The sequence below is a fragment of the Tiliqua scincoides genome, chromosome 2 (genome assembly GCF_035046505.1).
Source record: "Tiliqua scincoides isolate rTilSci1 chromosome 2, rTilSci1.hap2, whole genome shotgun sequence".
Classification (NCBI taxonomy): Eukaryota; Metazoa; Chordata; class Lepidosauria; order Squamata; family Scincidae; genus Tiliqua; species Tiliqua scincoides.
In genome coordinates, this window is record NC_089822.1 from 73,659,820 (window position 1) to 73,679,728 (window position 19,909).

At 41.9% G+C, this 19,909-nt stretch overlaps 1 protein-coding gene across 4 annotated transcripts in view; it reads left to right on the forward strand.

Moving 5' to 3' along the window:
• The window catches only part of JAK2 (Janus kinase 2), a 115,622-nt gene that overhangs the window by 64,241 nt on the left and 31,472 nt on the right, over positions 1-19,909 (forward strand). For all 4 annotated transcript variants that reach the window (XR_010793665.1, XM_066613342.1, XM_066613344.1 and 1 more), the window contains 8 exons: positions 1,998-2,117; positions 5,298-5,455; positions 10,858-10,969; positions 12,943-13,129; positions 14,222-14,349; positions 15,961-16,095; positions 17,750-17,837; positions 19,505-19,632. Coding sequence is in view for 3 of the 4 variants with exons in the window: in XM_066613342.1 (XP_066469439.1) it covers positions 1,998-2,117; positions 5,298-5,455; positions 10,858-10,969; positions 12,943-13,129; positions 14,222-14,349; positions 15,961-16,095; positions 17,750-17,837; positions 19,505-19,632 (1,056 nt within the window). In the remaining variant the exon portion in view is untranslated. The remainder of the gene's footprint in view (positions 1-1,997; positions 2,118-5,297; positions 5,456-10,857; positions 10,970-12,942; positions 13,130-14,221; positions 14,350-15,960; positions 16,096-17,749; positions 17,838-19,504; positions 19,633-19,909) is intronic.

Consider the following 19,909-nt stretch of genomic DNA (forward strand, 5'->3'; position numbering starts at 1 on the left):
TAAGTCACCGGGCCCTGATGGCATCCACCCAAGAGTTATTAAGGAATTGAAGAATGAAGTTGCAGATCTCTTGACTAAGGTATGCAACTTGTCCCTCAAAACGGCCACGGTGCCAGAAGATTGGAGGATAGCAAATGTCACGCCTATTTTTAAAAAGGGAAAGAGGGGGGACCCAGGAAACTATAGGCCGGTCAGCCTAACATCCATACCGGGTAAGATGGTGGAATGCCTCATCAAAGATAGGATCTCAAAACACATAGATGAACAGGCCTTGCTGAGGGAGAGTCAGCATGGCTTCTGTAAGGGGTAAGTCTTGCCTCACGAACCTTATAGAATTCTTTGAAAAGGTCAACAGCCATGTGGATGTGGGAGAACCCGTGGACATTATATATCTGGACTTTCAGAAGGCGTTTGACACGGTCCCTCACCAAAGGCTACTGAAAAAACTCCACAGTCAGGGAATTAGAGGACAGGTCCTCTCATGGATTGAGAACTGGTTGGAGGCCAGGAAGCAGAGAGTGGGTGTCAATGGGCAATTTTCACAATGGAGAGAGGTGAAAAGCGGTGTGCCCCAAGGATCTGTCCTGGGACCGGTGCTTTTCAACCTCTTCATAAATGACCTGGAGACAGGGTTGAGCAGTGAAGTGGCTAAGTTTGCAGACAACACCAAACTTTTCCGAGTGGTGAAGACCGGAAGTGATTGTGAAGAGCTCCAGAAGGATCTCTCCAGACTGGCAGAATGGGCAGCAAAATGGCAGATGCGCTTCAATGTAAAGTCATGCACATTGGGGCAAAAAATCAAAACTTTAGATATAAGCTGATGGGTTCTGAGCTGTCTGTGACAGATCAGGAGAGAGATCTTGGGGTGGTGGTGGACAGGTTGATGAAAGTGTCGACCCAATTTGCGGCGGCAGTGAAGAAGGCCAATTCTATGCTTGGGATCATTAGGAAGGGTATTGAGAACAAAACGGTTAGTATTATAATGCCGTTGTACAAATCTATGATAAGGCCACACCTGTTGTGTCCAGTTCTGGTCGCCGCATCTCCAAAAAGACATAGTGGAAATGGAAAAGGTGCAAAAGAGAGCAACTAAGATGATTACGGGGCTGGGGCACCTTCCTTATGAGGAAAGGCTATGGCATTTGGGCCTCTTCAGCCTAGAAAAGAGACGCCTGAGGGGGGGACATGATTGAGACATACAAAATTATGCAAGGGATGGACAGAGTGGATAGGGAGATGCTCTTTACACTCTCACATAATACCAGAACCAGGGGACATCCACTAAAATTGAGTGTTGGGCGGGTTAGGACAGACAAAAGAAAATATTTCTTTACTCAGCATGTGGTTGGTCTGTGGAACTCCTTGCCACAGGATGTGGTGCTGGCAGCTAGCCTAGACGCCTTTAAAAGGGGATTGGACGAGTTTCTGGCGGAAAAATCCATTATGGGGTACAAGCCATGATGTGTATGCGCAACCTCCTGATTTTAGAAATGGGTTATGTCAGAATGCCAGATGCAAGGGAGGGCACCAGGATGAGGTCTCTGTTATCTGGTGTGCTCCCTGGGGCATTTGGTGGGCCGCTGTGAGATACAGGAAGCTGGACTAGATGGGCCTATGGCCTGATCCAGTGGGGCTGTTCTTATGTTCTTATGTTAATTAATGGATAAAAAATTTTCTCATTAGATAATTTGCAGGCATGAAAAGACAGTTTCTTTTTTTAAAATGGCTGTTTGCTGGTGGTGTTCTTCATTTTTTTAGATTGTGAGCCCTTTGGGGGAAAGGGAGTCATTTAGTTATTTGATTTTCTATGTAAACTGCTTTGTGAACTTTATTGAATAACAATATGTAAATATTCTTAGTAATAATAATAAACGGCAAAAACTCCCACAAATTTTTTTCTTAGAATTGCATCCTCTTAGTTGGTGACTCCTAAAATCTTGACACATTTGCATTGCTCATTCATAAACAGCTTCTGAATTCATCAACATCTTTTTCAGGACATACAGACCTACTGTGATTTCCCTGAAATCATTGATGTTAGCATTAAACAAGCGAGCCAAGAAGGTTCCAGCGAAAGTAGAATTGTAACCATTCACAAGCAGGACAGCAAGAATCTGGTACAGTGACCTACTGTTTTATGAATATTGGTTGACTAACCTAAGTGAGTTTGCATTGCTATGACAAGTAACACATTTTGTGGTATTAAGCAATATATGAACATTTTTGCTTAATGATTTTTCTCAGTGTTCAGGAAAACTGTTATATATGAGATTAGTTTTGCTCAGCCCAACAAGTGTATGCATTTGGTCCCTGTTGTGCATATGCAGTGTTGGGTAGAAATGAAATATTTGAGGTGGCCTTGTTTTTCCTATGAGACTCACTTGGTGAATAATTAAACTTGAAGAAAGTAAGCAAGCTTGCTTTAACTGTTAGGTTGCAAAACATGATTAGTTCTTTGGTAGTTAATGACTATAAATATATGCCATTGTTGCAAAAACTGCCCACCTTAGAAGGATAGTGAGTCTTGGGCTCGTGTATACTATCGCATCCCCCTCTTCTCCCTGCATATAAAAGATATAACAGTTCCTGGAGATACATACAAATGCATGTTGAATCTGACAATGCAGTTATGTTCTTTCCATGGTGAAGGGTGGTGAAGGAGCATGTAGTTCAGAAATATGCATCTGATTTCTCTGTACACAGTGGTTTGGAGTAGTTGTGCCTGAACAGGCCTCAGTGAAATCCTGAAATTGGTGCTTGTGCCTCTTTCGCCACACGAGGGCACACTTAGTCAATTTTCAAATGTGATAAAATGACAGAAATTTCTTTAATGATTTTCACATTTGCTTGTAGAATAGATACAGAGAGGAGTGAAGCATACTAGTTGCTATAATGCTGAAGTCGGGAGTATCTTCAAAAGTTCTAAACAGCCTGTTGTGTGTACTGTCCCCATATGTTTTAACTTCATCCACTTCCAGTCATCTTTGATGCTGTGCTTGGGATATGTTTGCCATCCAAGACCAGGCTGGTTGTTGCAAGGACGACAACTTTCTCTGCGATCTACTTGTTCACTGCCAGCCCTGAAAAGACCCTGTCCCTCATACCTATACTTCTATCAACATAGAATGGGGGGTGCTGGAGTGTGGGTGGGGCAACAAAAGTAGAATGATAACAGTTCTAGGGTAGGTGCAAGAATTGCTGAGTGTCATGGGCCAGGGTATCTTCCCCCCTTTGCTTATTTTTTTTTCTCCCAAGACCTCAGTAACAGACAGGGAGAGAGTTAACCCATTTCTGCCCAGTTCATAGGTGTACACATTTGATCCATGTTGCATATATAGAACGTTTTAGAATGACACTCTTCCCATCACCCACCAGAAGTGATGTCATGCCAGGAGTGACATCATCAAATTAAATAATTAAAAATAATTAATTAAGGTGAGATGAGATGGGGAAACCAGCCCTGTTCCACCAAGTGAATTCTCTCTGTAGCCTGCCAGCAATAACTGTAACCCCCCTTCCAAAACAAACAAAAACAAACCCCAAAGGATTTTCAACCCTACCCGGTTAAATTTAAAATCTTATATTAAAACTGTTCAGTGTGATTTGGGATGAAATCAGTTTTAAATCCAACATGTTTTTTATTTAGGCTAGATTGAGATTCAAAGCTTCCCTTTAAACAGCATTAAAACCCCTGAGTAATGAGGAGAGGAAATGAGGTTCACCGGCGGGGGGGGGGGGGGGGATCTGGAAAAGACAGCAACCCTAAAAAAAGTCTAAAAAAGAAAAAAAATTCACCTTACCAGCTGAAGCCTCTGTTTTTATCCTTTTTGTGTGTAGGGGAGAGGAGCTGCCTTCTGGAGCTTTTGTTGAGCTCCACATTCATCAGATCAGGAGCATTCTGGTGGCCCTGCATTCCCTTTTACCCAACCTTCAACAACAGCCAAAGCATGGTTGCTTACTCATGAGTAAATGTGAATGCGTAACTTAGTTTTGCTTTCCATAGGGCTCAATACATCCATCAGCTTGGAGGGAGGGATTTTTGGGGTGTTTTTTGGGAACTGTGTTTGTCGGATTGGGACCATTTTGGTGGTGTTGGATTCCTCTCAGCTTGCCCTTTGCAATGGACCAAGGCACCGTCACCTACTCATGAGTAAATGTAGTCACTTTCCATAGGGCTCCATGCATTTTCTTTCTCGTCTATCTGCTTGTTAGTTTCAGCTTCACGACCCACAGTTTGAGAAACCCTGGCCTAGGATATTGACAGCTGCCTACAGTCTCAGTGAAGACTACTGGGCTAGATGATCCAGTGGTCTGACTTGGTATAAGGTAGCTGTTTCCTGAAGATGTCTGTGCATTCACACCAGAGCATTTTTGTGCCTCCACAGAGCCTTGTTTGGAACCATCTAGAGCAGGAGTCTCCAAACTCTAGCCCACAGTGCCTCATGTTAATGATCTCAGACATGGCAGTGGCAAAGTCGTATCGTTCCATGCTGCAGCTTCCTCTTTTCCTGCCTGATCTCTGCAGCAACTTGCGCCGGTCAGTCACTTCACCTGGAAATTGGGGCATAGAGCCTTCTGGGGCGATATGGAGCAGAAGCAGCTGCCCTGCATGAGTTTATGCAGAGGTCAGGTGTGAAAAAAGGAGGCTGCAGCATGCGGCAGTAAGTCTACGCCATCACTGCGCCATACTCAAGATTATTAGCCCAGTTCATTGGATCCAGCCCACAGGCCAGAGTCCCATTGGTGCAACTACACAGATGGCCACATAAACAACAACACTTATAGGTAAAAATCTGTTCATATGTGCATGAGAAATACCATTCTCTAGGTGAAATTATTTTTGATCAAGATGGTGTGTGTATGTGTGATTCCCGTTGTCAGTCTTCAAAGCTTACCCTTCTCAGGTTCAATAAGGTATGGTGGTGTGTATTTACTTTTTGCGTGCAAGGGTGAGGTGGGGCAAACTCCCAGTTAGTCCATTCTTCCCCTGTTTTGCTGTCTGTGTATACAAAACCTAGTCACTAATCACAGAAATGTCTTGCAAGTAAGAGTCCCAATTAAGATTAGAGCATGAAAATGTGTCTCATGTGGCAAAGAAATGTAATGGAGCTTAATTCATTCAAAGAATTTTTCAGTTTACTGCCATGTAAATTTATTGGTTGCTCATTGCAAAGCTCAGGTCATGTGAAGACAAGTGGTCAGTAATTGGATGCATATCCAACTAGAGCAATTTCTTAAACATTTCAATAAAAATATAGTATCTTTCTCACTATCTTGTTTCCCTTTTGTCTTTGTAGGAAGCTGAATTTCATTCATTAAGAGACGCTCTTTCGTTTGTATCACTGATTGATGGATATTATAGATTAACTGCAGATGCCCATCATTACCTCTGTAAAGAAGTAGCGCCTCCTTCAGTGCTTGAAAATATCCAGAGCAATTGCCACGGGCCAGTTTCGTAAGTGGCACTTTGTCCTGACGTTAGCAAACTTTGAGACAGTTTTCCTTCTTGAAGTACTGAAAAATTATCTCCTCTCTTTTGAGAGCCATTTGCCCTCACCTCACAAGGAAAAGCAATGTAGAAGAAGCAGTCTCCCAAGTGCACGGTGCAGAAGTGGACCTGCATACATGCTGTATTTCATGTTGCTCGTTTTGAGTTGATTGGCTGGTTGTACATACCCCATTGAGTATTACTGGTTTGTACATGCAACTGCTAGTCTGTGATGAAAAATGGATCAGGATTGATGGATTTTGATATACAGAACTTGTCTTCCCACGTGCCGTGGTGGGCCCTGGAACCCAGGCAGCACCGGGGGGGGGGGCATTCCTGGTAATCATTGTGACCATGTGGCTAGAAGTTGAGCTCTGCAGAACTCTGCTGAGCCAGAAGTCGGCTATAAAATATAATGTCATTGCCAGATGCTGGAAGGGTCCATTTGGGGTGTGGACAGCATGCTTACTTGCTGTTGCCACCTGCCTCTTCATTGTGTGGCAGCAGTGTAACATACCTCCGTTACTGTCCCATGTATACTTACACCACAGCCACTATTTCTGCCATTTGAAAAAGGTGCCAGGGAAAGATGGGGAAAACCTTCTCCCTGCCCATCTTTTGAAAGAGCAGGAGCAACCATTTGAGGCAGAGTGCTGTGATAAGCACAGGGGTAGCAGTGGAACACTGCTGCCATAATGGAAATGATAGGGGATGAGTGAGCATGGTGCACTTCAGGGGAGGGGAGAATGGAGGTGAGAATGGAGGTGTCAGAGCAGGTTGAACCCAATAGCCATGACGTCTTGGGAAGAACATGTTAATATAGGATACCTTAGTCTCTCTTTAGAACTTCTGTGAAGTTTTAATGTTAAGGTGTCTTGATTGCCTCTTCGTAATGGGTTTATGTTTTGAAACCTATACAAATCTGACTGCGAAACTTAACGCACAGTTAAGTTTTGAATTTGTCATGTGATTATGGGATAACACTGCCCAACTGAAATTTTTTTTTTTGTTCTGGTGCTTCAGAAATTAGACATATTCTTGGTTATATCTGGGTTGTTGATTCCAAAAATGGCATCGGTTTTTCCCTGTACGCTCTCGTTTTGGAGATACATTATGCCCGCCTTAGATGCTGATTTGCAGACAACCAGATGAATCGGCATATAAAGTGGCCGTGCTGTATCTCCAAAACTAGAGCGGATAGGGCAAAATTGATGCCATTTTTTGAAACAGCAACCCAAGTATATCCAAGAATATGTTTAACTTTTAAGGCACCAAAATATATGCTGGGCTGTGTAATCCATTTGTGAACTCCTAACCACAGTGTTGGTGTATGATGTCATAAGCTTTGGACTTAATGTGCTCACTGCAGGATCTAACAGAAGCAGAATTTAGGTTGTGCAAAAAGAGAAGGCAATTCAGATAACAGTGGGATAACACTGAAAATTGCCAGGAAAGGAAATTGCTTTTGTTACAAATGTTCCTGTCTTGTTCATTCCCCCCTCCCCCACGCACACACACCAAATGTTTACTGAAAAGTGATTTCAGGCTGTGTAGATTTTTTTTTTAAGTACTTATTGTCTGTCCTGAAGAACTAAGTGTTGTGTACTCTGGGTTTAAAGAAGACAAGAGCTGAAACTTTTCCTGTACATTATAGGAATTTCTCCTTAAGGAAACTTGAGTTCAGTCTCCATATTCTGAAGTCTGGGCTGATGCTTGATCTATCAGGGAAGGCTCTCCCACCTCTGTTCCTTAGCAGGACCTATTTTTTTGCATGGATTGCAACATTACTTTGGCGTTGCTCTGAACTCTCCTTCATTATTGTTTTCTTCCACTACTTTGCCACCCTAGAAAATGACTGGCTATGGGGCAATAAGATGAGGAAGAAGGGAATTGATAGATGTCTGCAACCTTTCTCGCCCTTCCCCTCTTCTTGCACATGTGCACACACCAGTCCTGGCATGGGATGCAGCCAAGGATTGTCAGTAGGCACTCTGCTCTGAACTGATCATTCTCCTTTTCCATGGAGGAAAGAGCAAACAGGCAATGGCTTTCCTTGAAGGGAAAGTTGCCTATTGATGAACAAGTATTTATGCATAAACGGCTGTCTTTTTCAGTCGGGGGAGGGGGGAATAAAATTCTAGACCAGTGGCATCACTAGGGTTCGTGTCATCCGGTCCGGGATACCAGAGCTTTACCTCCCATGCAGTGGGCAGGGCAATACCCTAGGTAGTGGGTGTGGTGATGTACCTTTTGATAGAACAAAGATAGAACACATTCTGCATGAAATTATGCATTGATTGATATATAACATGATGGTATTATTCTTCCAAATTATGATTTTAGTGATTTTGGTCACTAGTGGTGTCACATACCCCCCCCCATGGGTGTCACAGCTCTGAAACTTTTAGCACTGGGACCTACTTTTTAGAATGACAGTCTGTCCAAGACCCACCAGAAGTGATATCATAGTGGAAGTGACATCAGGCAAATTAAAGTAAGTATAAATAGTTAAAGTAAAACAAATAATTAAATAAGCAAAAGCCAGCCCTGTTCCACCAAGTGAATTTCCTCTGTAGCCTGCCTGCAATAACATTCCCCCTCCAAAATCAGTAAGGTTTTCAGCCCTACCCAGTGCCCAGTTCAATTTAAGAACTTCTGTTTAAACCAGATCACTGTCAGGCTTTATAAGTCTCAAAAAGATTCACCTTATCAACTGAAGCCTGTTTTGATCCTTTTTTGGGGGGGGGGGGGCTGCCTTCTGGAGCACTTGTTGAGCTCCAGTTCCATCAGATCAGGACCATTCTGGTAGCCTTGCACTCTCCTTCACCTGATCTTCCACACCAGCCAAGGCATGTTCGCTTACTCATGAGTAAATGCGACCGTGAGGCTTAGTTTCGCTTTGCATAGAGCTCAATACATTCAACAGCTTGGAGGCAGGAACTTCCTTCTCAGGTGTTTTGGGGGGCTGCATTCATTGGCTCAGGACCATTCTGGTGTGATTGGATTCCTCTCAGCCTGCCCTTTCCCGTGGACAAAGGCAAGTTCACCCACTCGCGAGTAAACGTGCAATACGGCGCACTTTCACTTTCTATAGGGATCCATGCATTTTTGTTCTCCAGTTTTTTTGGCCATAACTTTTGATAGAAAGGAGATATTTCACTCTGGGTTTTTTCATTGCATTCAGCTCAAAATTCCGCATCCAATGGTATATAATATGATGGGGTTACTCCTAACCTCCGCAATTTTAGTGTCACCCCCCAGTGTGCGTCCCCCCGTACGCGTCACCCGGTGCAGCCCGCACCCCCTAGCGGCGCCACTGTTCCAGGCTGTGACTGGATCATTCCCCACAAACCTCTGTGAGGTGAGAAGATCCAGCATTCCTGATTCTCATCAAAATCATCTTGAAAGAAGCAGCGATAGCAGATCTAGGTGGTAGTAAGACTGTTGCTCTTCAAGCGCCGAGCCTGTCTAGTGAACTGGCCAAAGATGGAAGAGTTCCACCAGGTCACTTGGAGGCAGCTCTAGATGAAAACATGCGCTTATGTGGCCCTTACTAGTAGAATCTTCACAAGGATGTGTTTGAGAAGGTGACCTCCCCTTCTGAGGTATCCCAGAGTTTGCTGCTCTGTCTTCAGGCTTTTAAAAGGAACAGTTGTGAATGAAGATGGGATACTGGAACCTGTAGCAGCATGTTGAAACTTTGGAATCACAAGCATAGCAGTCCAGAAACCAAGACCTCCTTAAGCAAGATGTTCCTCTAGTATGACCTCTGATTGGCATGAGCTAATCATCTGCAGAAACCTGTAAATGAGAGGGAACACACACACAATGAGGAGGCTTCCAGACATCCAGACCTTGCTATTATAAGGTTAACCTCTTCTCTGGAGAAGTTGTGTTTGAGATAAGGATAGTCCAGAATGTGCAAACACTGAGAGTAAAGCCAGCAGCCTAATCTGAGATTATACTAATCATCTGGACGCCCTCAGTGTTCGCAGGTTCCGCAGATTTGAATACTCATGGGTTCCTGCAGGATGGGCCACCTGTTGCCCTCCAAATGTGACCGTAGCTATGTGCAGCTTCCTCAGCCCTCTAAAGAACTTCTAAACCTTCAGAGGATTAGAAGTTGAAAAGCACAACTTCTGGTTTTCAGCACAGCCCTGGTTACATTCAGAGGGCAACAGGGTGCCTGATCCATGGATTTGAATATCTGTAGCTTTCATTATCCAGGAACATATTCCCCACGGATACTGAAGGCCACCCTGTATATGTATGTATGTATGTATCCCAAAGGTGTAACCTGTTCTCTGGCCTTCTTGGATAGGAGGAAAAATGTTTAATTTGCGCTTTTTCATTAGAGGCTATAGGGCCATCTACCCATGCAATTAAGCATTTTTGCCTTTGGACATGGTCATGGGCACAGGGTGGAAAAGATGCATACCGCAAAGAATGTTGTCAGTGTGTTCATGGTTGAGCAGTTGCCAATATTGATCTCAGTTATTTGTTAGGCATGTCAGGGGTTGAAGACGTTCTGCTCTGTCAGATTTAGTTTGGAAGCACAGTGAGGTTTTCCCAAATGTTTTCCCAGAAGTAGAGAGTGGCCTCTTTTCAAGAACAAGAATATGTGGCAAGCCAACATTTTCCTATTTTCTGCTTTCTCAGTATAAGGTTTGTGGTGTTTTGTGAATTTCAGTTGGTGCAGTTGGCCTCAGAGTGGGTCACAGAAGATACTGTAATAAATAACAGCACAATCCTAACTGTGCCTAACTGGCGCAGTCCCTAGCGCCAGCCTAAGAGGGTCACAAACGTGCTGTAAAGCACGTTTGCGCCTCCTCTAGAGCCTTTTTGCAGCAGGTTGCGGGGCAAGCCTTGCCTTGGCCGAGCTTGGCTCCGGTTGGGCAGATGGAAGGCAGGGCTGGGATCCAGCTGTTATATCATGTCGGATCCCAACCCCTGTTCCCTAACAGTGCAAAGCAACTTCAAGCCACTTCACTCTTCTCATACTTGTGCCACCTCAGGCAGTGGTGCAAGTCCAAAGAGACCCATAGGGACTCCAGTGGCTTACCTGGGAGTAGGGGGAAGAGTTTCCTCTTACTTTCAGGTGAGCCACTGTGGAGCCCTATTTCGTGCTGGATACAGCGCAAGCCTCCTGGCTTACCTGTTCTAGTGCAAGGTAGGATTGTGCCCTAAGGTAGATAACTGTGTATAAAGTGCTACATAGTCATAGGTAGATACTACAATGTGAGTTAAGCTTGAAGAACTCTTTATTGGGGATTAAAATATAGTAATCTCTGTGCAGTCTTTGACTCAGAGCTTGGTAGCTCTTTAAAAGTCATCTTTTTAATGCCTTTTTTGTTTTTTTATGAAAACAGCATGGACTTTGCAATCAATAAACTGAAGAAAACCGGCAATCATACTGGCTATTACGTTCTTCGTTGCAGTCCAAAGGAGTTTAAGAAATACTTTCTTACTTTTGCTGTGCAGGTTAGTATTGAAGATCTTACTACACAATTCCTTTGACTATGATCAAGAAAGAGGAGACTTCGAGTATCTTTGATTGTGGTAGAGTCTGTTAAACCACTATTTTAATTTTTTTCAAGTTCAAAAATATGATAAAACGTGTCATCATCTCCAGTTCTCCTCCACAATATCTGTACCTTCTGTGAACTGCATATGTATTTGTGACAGTCTTCATTGTAATTCTCTAGTTCAGGGTTTCTCAAACTGAGGCATCATGATGCCTGAGCCAGGAAAGCCCTGCCTCTGCCCCCTTAAGGGGCAGGGAGGAGGAAGGCTGTGACGCCATCCCCAGGGTCATGCTGCTGCCAGGGACAGGGTTTTTGTTTTTTTCAACTTATTGAATGCAGCGCCGGCCTCTGGGGGTGCAGGGAGAACCCACAGATCCTCTGCAGGGCTCCCTGTGCCTCTACAAGTCTAAAAATAATGATTGCAACCTACTTCTGGTTTTGCAACCACTTAATCCTTCCCCCTCCCGCAAACACTTACCTCTTTTCCCAAGCTCCCTGCGAGTTTGGGAACTGCTGCTCTAGATCATTGGGATCAATAATGTTAATTTTCCCCTTTATTTTGTTGATTCAGGTGCCAAATAATGGTAACTTTTTTATCAGAATTGTTGCTCATGTTTTCAGTGTGTACTTAAAAAAAAGAAACCTCATGTATATGTGTGTCTGCATAAGCTTCTGGTAATAGGTTGTCCTTATGCCAGAAGTAACATATGTGGTAGATGCCTAACATCCCTTTTGCTTTGACTTTGTTCTGTGTGTTTTTCACTGACATTGCTAAACATTATTGTTGGAAATGGTCTGTGCAAGAGTTGAGTTTGCTCTGTCCAAATGAAACATTCTGCAAAATGGCTCATTTTCTTTACAAACTAAAAAGCATTTTGTAATACAGTTGAGCTCCTACTGAAGCATGTTAATGCTTTGATTTTGCTGTCTTATTTTATTTTTATTTTTGGTCTCTTATAGATTTTAGTTGCAGAGTAAAACTGAACTTCATTCTTCACAAACTCATGTAAAAAAAAAAAACTTACAGTATTTCCAGTTATTACTTTTATAGCTAATCATAGTTGCAGTGAAGAGATTTTCAGAGGTTGCTGTTTTTCTATTGCACAACTTGTTTACCTTGTCAGATATTTCTAGAAGTGAAATTGGAACTGTGATATTGTTTTGTTTGTTTTATTAAAAAGATTTTTTATACAGCTTTTCCAGGAGCTCAAAGTGGCTTAGAATTTAACAGCAAAAATAGTTAAAATGTAAAAATACAGTCAGATAAGAACAATTGAACAATATAGGAGCAGATAAAAACCATCTGAAAACAGCAATAAAAACTGTACTCTTTTTCTGAGTGTTGATGTCAGGAAGCAAAAAAGAATTCACTGCTGAAACCAACGCTTTGCTTTGGTCTGAGTAATTAACATCAGTTAGGTATAGTCTACCATCCTTTTAATTTAGTGGTGCCAACCTCTGATGACTTGTAAGGCCAACCTTCCATCCAGCAGATATGTAGGGATCATACCTGTAATTTTTTTCATCAAAACTGTCGCTTCCATTTGAATTAAATACCAAACCACCCATTTAATCCCAAATGGATGTTACATTTAGAGAAAAAAATAAAAATTATTCCGGTATTTCTGGTGAAGTATCTGCTGTTAAGCATTTAGCACAAAAGTACACTTAACAGAAATGAATTTGGGTAAAGGTGTTACAATGCCATAAATTGCTGTAGGGATCCTAAAGAGAGCCTGTTAAGACAAATGGATCTTATGCTTGACCTCCTATTCATGAAAGCATTCAGTTATACGTAATGACAATTTGAACCTTCATTAGTGATAGTGAGAGTATGAGATTATGGTAGCTATTCCTGATTTAAATTAACAGATTACAAACTGATTTGTTAATTTTTAAATTAACACGTTTTCCTCCCTCATACTGTAGCGGGACAATGTTGCTGATTACAAGCACTGCTTAATAACAAAAAATGAAAATGGAGAGTATAATCTCACTGGAACACGAAGAAGTTTTACAAGCCTTGTGGATTTGCTGAATTGTTATCGGACAGAAACTGTTCGATCAGACAGTATAATTTTCCAGTTTACCAGATGCTGTCCTCCAAAGCCAAAAGGTACAGTATTTAGACATCCTTAAAGGTTAAGCTGGATTCTTCCATTTCTTTTCAGATGACCTTCCTTAGAAAAGAGAATGTTATCCGTCTAATTTTAATAAATGACCTGATTCCTGAGCTGTAAGTATAAGTACAGCAACCCAGCAGTAGGGCCCTTGGAACTAGAGTACGTACACAGAGGTGTGCTGTGGCTGGGGGGTTATACTCCCCTACAAATGCAGAAACATCTGCCAGTGCAGAAGCAGTAATCAGCATTCATGTTTGTTTATCTTTGCTTCTTTCAAAAGGGGGGCAGAACATCCTGGCGCCAGCACTCTATGGACCTTTCCTAGCACAGATTAATTATGTAGCTGACAAGGAGGCAGGAAAGCTAAAAGAGTTGCAGAACTCTGTCCTCTTTTGCCAAGTATGCCTGGCAAAACAGAGTAGGACTCTGTCCTACTTTTAGCCTTCTTTTCCTACTACTTGTTCTATGATGTCTAAAGCAGGTAAAATTTGGTTGTTACAGTAAAAGAAAATACAGTATTCCATTTTACGGCTGGAAATGAAACTGCAGTGTTGCTTGCACTAAAAGTAAAGTGCAAGTCTCTCCTGAAACATCCAAAGAACAGTCAACTAGTTCACATACCCTTGGAGAATTTCAGTTTGTGCTTGTTGAGCAGAAATGCTCTTTTTCTTGTATCTTCCCACCTATCTCAGACCCCTCTAAGTGTTGCATGGAGAACCACTTTTGAAACTGAGTGTGTGATATAGGACAAACATAGGTTGCATGTGTGTATAGGGTTTCTATCCTCATTTTCCTGAGAGAAGCTCTCTTCACTTTATTCATGTTCTGTTAGATAACATGCTTATATGTTGTGTGTTTATCCTGCCTTTCCTCCAGTGAGTTCAGGGCAGCAAATGTGACTTTTTTCCCCCCACACTCCCATTTTATCCACACACCAATCCTGAGAGGTAGGTTAGGCTGAGAGATGAACACTGGCCCAAAGTCACCTAGGGTGCTCCATGGCCAAAGGGAAACCCCTAGGGTAGAAGTTGGCAAGTGATGGGTGTACCCTTCTAAACCAGTACTGTATTGGCTTCTTCTCACAGATAAATCCAACCTCTTAATCTTCAGGAGTAATGGAGTTTCTGATGTAATGACATCACCCACTTTGAAGAGGCATAATAATGTTAACCAGATGGTCTTTCACAAAATCCGGAATGAAGATCTGATATTTGTAAGTTTGCTAGGTTTATGTCCTTGTCAGTATGACATTCTGATCAATGCAGTGCTTTGGAATTTAAGTTCTGTTCATTTAAATGCAGCGGGATGGTTTGCCAGTGGCCTATCACTGAAAATAGCAGCGAATCATACAAAAAGATGGATCTGGTAAATGCACATGTAACATACAGAGCAAGTGTATTTTTTAATAAAAATGAAGAAACAAAATTCAATTACCATATAATTGAATTCATTTCATGTTTTATATAATGTACTTTAAGACAAACATTAAGTCGAAATTTGTTGTCATAATAACTTGTGTTCATTTCAGTAGCCTTTCAGACTTCCCACCCTTAATTTATAACCTACCTCAAGCAAATAAAATGACTGGGCAACATCCTGATCTTTGACACAGTGGTAAGCTATCAGCAGCAATTCCTTCTGTGAATAGGGGAAGCTTTCAGTGGTGTGCTGCTGTGCCACAGGTCTGGGTGCTCTAATTGTTTGCTCTTGATCTTATATTGTAATGGTCTCTTGGAGGCCAAGCCTCTCCATTAACAGCATGTGCATTATCAAAGGAATGCACAGAGACAGCTGGCATGACATGTGCAAGAGAGGCTTGATGACAGTTTGATCCAAACCCTATTGAGTTTAATGGTACTTATTCCCATGTAACTGTTCAGAGTCATGCCCCATGCTCTGTTTAGGAAGGAAAATGAGGAGAAGCTTGTACCAAGTCTGTGCCCCCTCCTGCTCTCCATTTATTTGTGTTGGCATCCTTCAGTCTCAGAAGACTATGGTGTCACGCTCTGAGTGGTGGTTCTGGAACAGAGTGTCCTCTCCAGTGCGCGAAGCCTGGGTAAAGTAGGTATGGAGGATAGGCTGTTACCCATGCAGCAAATCCCCCCTCTCCACGTCGCTGAAATGGTCCAATGGAAAGGCAGAGGCCAATACGGTTGGTTCCAGCGGCGTTGCAGGAGTTGCCAGAACGTGACTGTGTTCAGCCATGAACTGCCTCAGGGACTCCGGCTCCGGATTTTGCCTCAAGGTTGACTCCTGAAGCCTTTTCCATAACTGGATGTAGCCACAAGGCAGTTTTATATCCCATTTTATCTTGCTAGTGAGCATTCAAAGTGGATTTCATCTCTTTTTGTCCTCAGAAATTGCAGCTGTTTCCATTAAAAAGTTTTGTTTTCAAGGTGGTGGCTTCTGTGAGAGCAAACAAGGATTGTTCCAGTGACTGGGGCTTGATGTGGGGATAGTTTGTAGATTTGCTTCCCAAAGAGAGTGCAAGGGAGAGAAAGTGAGCAAGTGAGGCACTGATTTATGCACAGTTGTGTGGAAGGGAAGTCACGCTGAACTCTCTTAGACTTATGTCTGAACAAACATGAATAGGATAGAGCTGTAAGGTTTCCATGTGGCAAGTTCGAACCTGCAGGGCTCTGCTGTTTAGGCAGTTATTAGACCAAAATTTCGTATTCCAGTCGTTCTTCAGTGCATGCAGTTCTTGTACTAAATTCAAAGGTTTTGGTGTTCAATTTAAATTTTACAGTTTTACAGTAAATTATTTAAAGGTTTTACAGTTAATGGCTCTCTCTCCCTACCCCCATTTTCTTTTTTCTTTTAGAATGAAAGTCTTGGGCAGGGCACTTTCACTAAGATTTTCAAAGGTGTGAGAAAAGAAGTGGGGGACTATGGTAAGGTACATGAGACTGAAGTCCTGCTGAAGGTTCTGGATAAAGTGCACAGAAACTACTCTGAGGTTTGTGTATGGATTGGGATGCACATTGGATAGTATGCTTAATTGTATGCTAGACTGTATGACAGGCACATATGTGCAGCATTTATTTTGGGACTCTTAGCGCTGACAAGTCTGAAGATAAGCTTGAATGTGTCTAGATGAGAGCCTGGGGGTGGAAAGTGGCAGCACTGCACCAACAAGGGAAAAACAGGAAAAGTAAAATGTTCAGTGTAATGATGACAGTTAAATTGCAGTAATACCCTTTGTAATTACTTATTCACAAATCCCAGAAGTTCCCAATACGTGTAAGTGCTCTGCCCTTCATTGGAGTAAAGTACAAGGAGGCATAAACTCAACTGCTATAGAGTAAATATTGAATCAGTTGCTTTCAAATGCATTAGTTTCTAGGCTTTGCGAATGCGCGGTTCATTTCGGGGCCAGTCCTGTCCAACTTTCCAGCACCAATGTAGCCATGCCAATGGGGCATGCGCTACTGTGGTGGTGGGCAGTCACAGAGGCCTCCTCAAGGACCTGCATTGCGACTTCATCGCGCTAGAAAGTTGGATAGGATTGGGCCTTTAGACTAGTTCTAAATCTAGCTTTTTGTTCCTATGTTAGATTTTTGTCTTGTGGTTCTGCTGTTTCATCCCCTATTGAATGCATCTCTGCAAAGCTTGGGTATCTCAGGGATGGGAGAGTAAGATTTTTCAGGAGCTAGTAAATCTGATTTTCAGATGACCAGAAGGCTGAGTTTCATCCAGAAGGTGTCTTCTGTTTCTCCCACACTGCCAAATTATTAGTGGAAGCAGAATAATTTTATACAAAATAAGCTGATCTACAAAATTGACTTAATTTCCCTAATTACCCCAGAAACAGAATTCATCTTTTCTTAAGCCTGAATGAGGACGACCACAGTGAATACTCCCCTCTTCTTTTTGAACAATGCTAGTATGTAGTCCTAGATGCATTTTACTTTGTGCCAGGAATATTCCTCAGACCTTGCAAAGTGTAATCTGCTTTTACACCCATGATGACAGGATAAACTTTTCAGGTCAGCAGATATACCTTCTAGGCAAGTATGTGTCAAACCAGGTCTTCCTCCTTGCTGTTGTTATTGGCCATTTCACACTTTGGGTGTGTTTCTGAGATTCAGAAGCTGCTTATCAAGTTCATCCCCAGAATTTATGTAATCAGCAAGTTTTATACTGATTTCTGATTACTATTTTACACAGCCAAATGATTGTGAGAAAAGGATGGGAGTTGTTTTGTATCGAACCTGGCTGCCTGATCAAGGCCCTTGGTCTCTTGAATACATAAATTAAACTCTGAACCTCAGAATTCAAGAGCAGTTACTAGTCATTCATTTTGCTCGTCATTCCCATCTTTGTGCAGCTGTTGATACGTTTTTGTATGTGTTGAGAACTACTACCTCCCACTGTGAACAAGTGTGAAGAGTCCCTTGTCATCAGGGATTTTCCTACTGCTAGTAGGTGGTTGTTGTAGTGATTATGGACTGGAACAGACCTGCAGAGAACAATGCCACAGAATTAATTACACATTATTGTTGACCAGGATTGGAGATGAAATACGACAATGTAGGTGATTTTGAATGAGATTTAATTCCAAACAGTTCCCATTGGAGTTCTCACTAATTTTTGTTCTCTTTTTCTTGTAGTCTTTCTTTGAAGCTGCGAGCATGATGAGCCAGCTTTCTTACAAGCACTTGGTTTTAAATTATGGAGTCTGTGTCTATGGAGAGGAGAGTGAGTAAAGCTAGTTAATGTTTTAAGTGCACTTAATAGAGTTCTGTTGTTAATTTTCTAAATGCCTATTCTGAAATGAATATATCCTGGTTGGGAGTGTGTTGTCTGGTAAGGGCAAGCCAGTGTTGACAGGCAACAGAGAAAGTTGCACACACTCTGGATTAGCATGTGCTTCTACAGGCTGCTGTTTTTGTTTAGAAGCATTCTGAACAGCCTCTTTCACTTTATTTCACACACCTGCCAGTATTTCTTTCTCTCTCTCTTTAAGTTGCCAGCTATATAAGCATGGTGGTTAGTCTCAGGTAATTTTGCATCACTAGCACGCACCCTCCCACTTCCACTGTATATCAGAAGAATTGTGATCTTAAACCTAAGAATGCTTCAGTTAAGCTCTAGTCACCTTTTTGAGAGTCTGCAGCAAAATTTTAGACTCCCCTCCACTTCATTCCTATTAAAAGATCTCAGAGCATCTTTGTTTTCCAGAGTCTTCAAATGATGAAAACCAAACTTCTAGTCTTTAAAGCAGTGATAAGCAACGGGAAGCTTGTGAGTTGAGTCTATGAAGTTGATTAACAGTTGGCCCACTGCTCACCTGTACCTTCCTACAGTAGCTAAGAAGATCCTTTTTGCAGTAGTCAACCTTTTCTGCTCAAGCTTCCTAAGCTTAAAAAAATCACATTTATTCAAACTTTCTTTTTAGGACAGGCATCATAAGCATTCTAGGGTTCATCTGTCTATCTAGTTGTCAGCCAATCACTGATCAGGAGATTTTGGTGCTCTGTTTAAGCACAGGAAAAATAATTAGCACTTCTGTAAGTCTTGAACCTGATAATCCTTAGTATCAGTTTAAAAAAACACACCTTGAAATATTTTGAGATTTTAAGTAAGAAAGAATTGACTTGAGATGAAACTATGGGGGATACATGTACATTCAGTATATCAGTGGTTCTCACACATTTAGCACCGGGACCCACTTTTTAGAATGAGAATCTGTTGGGACCTGCTGGAAGTGATGTCATGACTGGAAATGACATCATCAAGCAGGAAATTTTTTTTACAATCCTAGGCTGCAGTCCTACCCACACTTACCCAGGAGTAAGTTCCATTGACTATCATTGTTAAAAGCATATACAGAGTAGCCTGTTAAATACAGATTTGTAACATTCCCCAAGTGCAGTCACATACTTATAGTAGTGCCAAGTCTAATATATTAAAAATAAAAGATTGAAATGAATGGGGACCCACCTGAAATTGGCTTGCAACCCACCTAGTGGGTCCTGACCCACAGTTTGAGAAACACTGCAGTACATAATGGAAGGCTATATATTAGAATCTGTATTCCACTTTTTGATGATTATGTGGTTGTATGCTCTGAACAGTTGAAAAAATGTTGGTGCTGACTTAAATACTTGGAAATGAACAATAGGAATCAAGAACAAAGTTCTGAAGTCTCTGGTCAGATTGCCAAGAACTGTTCAGTATTAGCTGTACTAAGTGAACAAGAGTCACTTGCACCAAACTACAGAAAAAATAGAAATTTCTCAGATGTGACAAAGGCTTGAATTAAATGCCATACTAGTTTAGTTGAAGTGTTAGAACTATGAAGTAGTTTGGCTTGGAATTTAATTTTATTTGGTTATTAATTATTGCCTAATATTTCAAATTAGATATTCTGGTACAGGAGTATGTAAAGTTTGGATCACTGGATACCTATCTGAAGAAGAATAGAAATTCTATAAATATCCTGTGGAAACTAGAAGTTGCCAAGCAGCTGGCAATGGCCATGCACTTTCTGGTAAGTAGCTTGCTTAGTTGCTGGTCTAATGTCAAATGCCCGATGCTGGTCTAATGAGTTTTTTGGCTTTCCTATTATTGATATTTGTATGGGTTCTACATGCTTGTTCATGGTTGCTTCATCACATCCGAATGTTGAATCCAAACTGTTACCACAAGCATCTATATGCATCCATAAGACTCTTTTCTATTTAGTATTTTGGCTGGTGCATTCTGAATATTGCTGTTAGACAAACTTAAGAAACTCCCTTCTCTATGTGGAGTGGGGAAAGAAGGAA